This window comes from Limulus polyphemus, unplaced genomic scaffold, assembly GCF_000517525.1.
Source record: "Limulus polyphemus unplaced genomic scaffold, Limulus_polyphemus-2.1.2 Scaffold8517, whole genome shotgun sequence".
Taxonomy (NCBI): Eukaryota; Metazoa; Arthropoda; class Merostomata; order Xiphosura; family Limulidae; genus Limulus; species Limulus polyphemus.
In genome coordinates this window covers 15,158-21,423 of record NW_013674127.1, presented here as the reverse complement: position 1 = coordinate 21,423, position 6,266 = coordinate 15,158, and the positions used below count along the sequence as shown (strand labels likewise).

The 6,266-nt window shown below is 35.3% G+C and overlaps 1 protein-coding gene across 1 annotated transcript in view; it reads left to right on the top strand.

Moving 5' to 3' along the window:
- Positions 1-785: 785 nt before the first annotated feature.
- Positions 786-6,266, top strand: part of LOC106475399 — a 20,161-nt gene continuing 14,680 nt past the window's right edge. The window contains exons 1-2 of the mRNA XM_013936083.2: positions 786-959; positions 3,088-3,695. Coding sequence (XP_013791537.1) covers positions 3,093-3,695 — 603 coding nt within the window. The 5' untranslated portion in view covers positions 786-959; positions 3,088-3,092. The remainder of the gene's footprint in view (positions 960-3,087; positions 3,696-6,266) is intronic.

Here is a 6,266-nt window from a genome sequence, read left to right as displayed (position 1 = left end):
TTGATCATATTGGAGGATATTTTTCAAAGTATTATCGAAGTATTAACTTCACAGGCCAATATTAATACGAATAGTTTCATGCCAAAACTTAGCTGAATATTAAAAAAATATCAACCGAAAATTTCATTAAATACTCTGCCAATTAACGTTTCAATAATTTGCAATTTTAGGAATCCACGAGATTATTGAAAGTAGCGGAAATATAAACAATTATTTAAATTAAGATATTTTGCCTATTTACCCATTTAATAAAAAAAATCAAATGGTCCTGCTGTGGGTTTAAGTGTGAGTTTAATTTTTACTTTTTTGGGGGAAATTGGCATTAGGAACAGCCTTGAAGGACTTAATGGTCAACTGATGTTTGTTTGCTTTTAAGCGCAAAGCTACACAACGGTCTATCTGCGCTGTGGCCGCTGCAGGTATTGAACCCTATTTTTACTAATATCACAAGCTTACTGCTGAGCCTGTTCTCCAGTGGGACAGCGGTAAGTCTTGGAATTTACAACACTAAAATCAGGGGTTCGATTCCCCTCGGTGGACACAACAGATAGGCCGATGTGGCTTTGCTATAAGAAAAAAACAAACAAACACAAACTGCTGAGCCTTCGAGAAGTATTAGTATTTGTCTGTAAGGTTGTGTTATGAATTACTGAAATCAATTATTCCTCGAAGCAAAATAAGCCTGCATTTGTTTTTATTTGGATATTAAACTTTATTACAGTTGTGGATCAAATTTTTTTCATTCTTCTGATTCTTATTTTACTCGTTTAACGTTTTGTTGTTAAACTTTCAGATATACGAAACCGGCAGAGGGAGCTAAACTAGCAGCACGTGTGTTAGTTGTCAAACCGGCCTTGTGGTGTAGGCGTACTCTTTTCTTCTTCAAGCCAGTCATTGACCGGTGTTTGCTTCACTCGTGTGGAGGCTTCTCGTATCTGTTCCTCATTGCTCAGTCGAATGTAAGCGTAGTTTTAAATATTATGAGAGAAAGTTAACTGGTATAATTCGTTTTGTTGTAGGTGTCGAATATAGCTATAACAGTATAATTGTTGTAAATTATATTGTAAATTAACGTTAATTCGAGTTTGACGTTAGTTTAACTTAAGTACTAAAAGTTTCGACGTCATATCCTTCGCGTTATTTCATTTCTTCTCAGCTTACCGAGTAAGTTACTAAGAGTAAGATGTAAACGCTCACGTCTCGTGCACTTTAAGTTTAAATTAAGAAAATGAGCAAAGAAACAGTTTGAAAAAAATCCAATTTTCATTAGTTTGTGCTGTTTTTTTATTTATTATTTAACTAGTTTGTAAAAACACAGAATAATAGGAAATTTTCAAATTGTGGTCCGCAGCTCGTATTAATAGTAATAGGCATAGCGTTTTACCTAAGACTAAAAACGAAAAATTCGTCAGCCATAATTGAAGGACAAGGTTAGACTTGGAGCAGTGTGGTATGAAATTAAAGTAAACGTTATATTGATACATTTGAAGTGTATTAACCTATGGTTAAACTTTTGCGTTTTTGAAACCTTCAAAAAAAAGTTTTAAGAAATGTCTTGAACAATTTATGTAATGGACGTAAAATTTGAGCTCAGTACTTCAAAGGTGGTATTTATGAAAATTCACGATGTGCGAATATTGGAATGTTATTGTTTAATTGTTTGCAGGGGTTATTTTTTACTTCTAGCAAAAAAGCGTAATTTAAATGCCCATCACAACTCGTACAATATAATATTTAATGTTTGAAACCAAATTGGCATGTATCATGTTATTTGAATTAGGGAGTAAATAATTTTTTGTTTAATACATGTTACCATATTTGGAAAATGTTGTGTGTTTAAAACTTGTGCTTCAGTACTAAATTATTAATTTATTTGATCATTATAAAATGTTACCTTGTAATTTAACTGCGCTTATTTGAAAGAAAGCTGCATGACTGGACATTTGTCTTCATGCATAACTTTTTTCACCGGGAAGGTGAGATATGTTTAGACGAGCGTTTCTCAAACTGGGTAGTTATACCCCAAAAGAGGTTCGCAAGGCTATTGTAGGGGGGTTCGCGAGATCATAAAAAAAAAAAAAATTGCGATAACAAATATTTGGAGTACTTAAAGTAATTTGGTATCATTTTGTGCGTGTGTGGGGGGGGGGGGGCGTCACAACCTAAAATAAGGGGGAGGGCTAGCAAAAAAGTTTGAGAACCCCTGGTTTTGATTAAGCACTTATTTAAAGCAGCATATCTGTACGAGTCGTATTAAACCCTGAAAGGAAAGGAATATACTTCTTAAAGAAAGTACAATATTGTAATGTTTCCCGCTGTTTTTTGTAATGAAGTAGGCCGAAAGGAAATGTATTTTATAATGCTTCTCGTTTTAATAAGAATAAATAATTATATTAGTTCGTATATAGAATCATGACACGCGTGGAATTCGAATGAAGTACATAAGTAGTTCGGTAGCAGACGCGCACGTTTACCATACGCTGTGGATCCCTTAATCTTCCCTAAGTTAAGAAGGACCTATGCACACGGGTCGGATACCCTATTTGAACTAATATCGACCAAGAGAATAATACAAGTTTTCAGTAATGTGTGTATTTCAGTGTTAAGTAGAACTGTATGTATGCGGTGTTTGCTGGAGATATTTACTGTTTTAAATGAAATAAGCCGAGATTAGCAAGCAATGTGTTAAAGACGTTCTGCTAGCAATGAAAGTGATTGATGAAGCATGCGCAATAGGATAGTAGGATGAATTACAAAACAAATTTAGGGTATTGAAAACAATTAATAGTGTAACTTTGTTTTTTTCATGGACATGCGTAGTAACAGCACCTATCATTTGTGTAACTGTTTTTTTTTTCATGGACATGCGTAGTAACAGCACCTATCATTTATGCAACTGTTCTTTTTTTTCATGGACATGCGTAGTAACAGCACCTATCATTTATGTAACTGTTTTTTTCATGGACATGCGTAGTAACAGCACCTATAATTTATGTAACTTTGTTTTGTTTATAAGATTTTTTCTAAAGAAACTTAACTGTATGAAGGCTGCTGTAAAAATAAATCTATTCTATATTCTACACGTAGCTACAATGTCGGGGGTACACTTCTTAGTGGATGTTGAAGGTGGTGCTTCAGTTCCGTTGTCACCAAGGGATGACAATGCTGTGGGTATGGCATTGGATTTTGACCCTTTGAGCTTCGAATTTAATGAATATACATCAAATTCGACCAATACGAAAGTTGAATACACTCGTACTGTTGAAGTATCTCAGGATGTTTCATCTAAATTGGTTGATCTAGACACGTTTGATCCTTTTGTCTCAGCATCATTGGAGCCCGATCAATTTTTAGCCGAAGAAGAACGTAGGAAAGATTCAGAAAATTTTTGTATGCATGAGAAGGAAGTAGAATACTCTTATGAAGATGGACTAGATTTTCATCAGGAGTTTGAGGTAGGTTTTGACAGTTCCATACCACCAGACTCCTTAGAAGTTTCTAGTTGCCAAGAGCTCGAAGACGGACAATTCCAACATTTATCAGCAAAGAAAGAGACTATTTTTTATACAGAACCAGATTGTCCAGTAGTCACTATGACCACCACTTCAGTAGTTGAGAATGTTCAACAAGCTTCTTTTGAAAAAGAACAGGAAGAAGGCTTAGAGTTTGAGAGAGAAACGGATGACTTGTTACAAGTAAGAAGTTAGAGAGATTATAGAGTTAATATTATAAACTATGTAAAAATATGATACATTTTTATTTTGTGAAAGTTTAGAGAAGCAGTAAAAGCTTGACTCTACCTATTGTGTGTGTGCGTGTGTATTATATGAAGATATGTTTATTGGATATGTTTGGATTGGTATAGTATAACTAATAGAAGGTTCTGTATACACGTTGAGTGATTGTTAAAAGCATTCATAATATTGTGTTGAGCAGTATGTTTTTAGCACATTATACAGTATTTAGTTAAAAATAGCTGATGGTGAAATTTTACTGTCAGTAAAGATGTATATAAAGTTTGGTGTATTTTACCCAATCTGTGTTACAAGTTATTTGTGTGTGATATATTGTTTACTTTTTCAATAAAACATCATTCATATTAGTTGCATGCGTTTTCAAGATGGGGTATAAATGTACCAAAAAGCTAGTCAGTGCTGCCATCTGCTTGTAGGCGATGAATGTTTTTGCATATAATATAGTTTTGAGAAACACAAATAAAGCCAAAAAGATTGAATTTAGTCAGAGAGTACCAATCTACTGACAATGTTTGAATGTATTCTTATTGTAAATATCTATTATATCTCATTACTAAAAACTTAGCATAAAACTGTCAGTTTGGATATTGTTTCAGGTACCCATGTTTATATATTTATTGAAAATACTAATTTTTTTTTACACAGCTACATGAATTGCTAGGTGATTTGACTTTTACAATTTTTCTTTTATCTGGAATTACAGATGTGTCACAGTGCAGTTTTCTAAACAATAATTGTGTTTAGTTTATCCTCTGTTTTATGAGTTTACTATTTATGAAAACTGTAATTATTAATGAAGGTATTTTATCATAGAGTGAATAAATTGAGAACAAAGATATAAATTGCATAAAATTTAAAGGTATAAAAAGGAGCTTATTAGTCCATCAAGGATGTTTCTTTCAGATCCCAACTATAACCACCCCTTACCCATCAAGTTAAATTTTTTGCCTCCACCATCCTTGAAGGCAGCTCATTCCAAAAGTCAACCACCCTGTTTGAAAAGTAATACTGTCTAAATTGTAGTCGACTCCTACACTACCAAAATTTGAATTTATGACCCCTTATCCTATTGTATTCACTGCTAAACACAAAGTTTGATGAATATATATTATCAATAGCCTTCGTAATCTGCGGCTGAGAGATGATCCACTGTGTCATATGGGCCTTCCCACGGAGAAAACAACTTAGGAGACTTCCCTTTGGTCTTCCTGGGATTATACAACCACACCTTGTCTCCTGGTGCAAAGCTGACTTCAGTAGATCTCTTATCATAACATTGCTTCATGGAATCAGCAGATGTTTTCAAGTTTGAACACACTTGATAATAAATATCATCCATCCTTTCAGATAACACTTTCACAACTTTCACTGGCACATTTTCAGGCAACTCTTCGTAAGGTGGGCATCCTGTTATCAGGTCCACTGGCAACCGAAGTTCCCGACCAAATATCCAGTGGTTTCATGCTCTGCTGTCCTATAGGCCATCAACAGTGGAGGGAGTAAGACATTCCAGTCATTTTGGCGTTATTACAAAACTTTGCCAATTTCTGTCCCAGTGTCCAATTGTACTTTTCTACCATCCCATCAGACTGTGGGTGAAGTGGCGTTGTCCTGATCTTTCGTATGCCAAACGACTTGCAGCATTCGTGGAACACAGCTGATTCAAAGTTACGGCCTTGATCTGAATGCAGTTCATATGGCATACCAAACCTGATGAAGAAATCACTAATAGTCGAAGCTACAGTTGTAGCTTCCTGATTTGGTATTGCATATGCCTCAGGCCACTTGGTGAACTAATCCATCATCACACAAATGTACTTGTTTCCAGCACGAGTTTGGGGCAATGGATCAGCAATGTCAACGGCTACTCTTTCCATTGGTGTGCTAACTTGATATAATTTCATTGGAGCACATCCCTTATGCTTGGGTCCCCTTTTAGCACAACATGTACTGCAGGTCCTGCACTATTCTTCCACATCTTGTCTCATACCTAACCAGTAAAATTTCTGCCGTAGGTGAATCAATGTCTTCTTAACTCTAATATGTCCTCTTGTTAAACTATCATGGGATTGATGCAGCACAACTTCCCGTAACTTTCTCGGTATAACTGTTTGCCAGGTCAATACTTTCCCATCTCCGGACAAGAATACCATTTTCAAGCTTCAACTGAACCCATTGTGCCCAATAGATCTTTGTCACAGGGCTTAAGCTAGATACCTTCTCCCAAGCAAAACGCAAAACACTTGCTTGTAGAAAATCAATTATAGTCTTCAAAACTTGGTCTTTCTCCTGCTCTGCTTTAATAGCTATATTTGGTTCCACTTCACCATCATCAACTTCTTCAGTCACTTTGACTTCAGCTTGATGGCACTTGGTTAGTTTAACCTCTCTCTTTTAACACTTACTGGAATTTGGCCTTTGTTGTTTCCAACTGTCATTTTATCAAAGTTAACTACACACTTCCTCAATAGTAAGTAGTCCAACCCTAATATGCATAGGTCTTCAATGTCA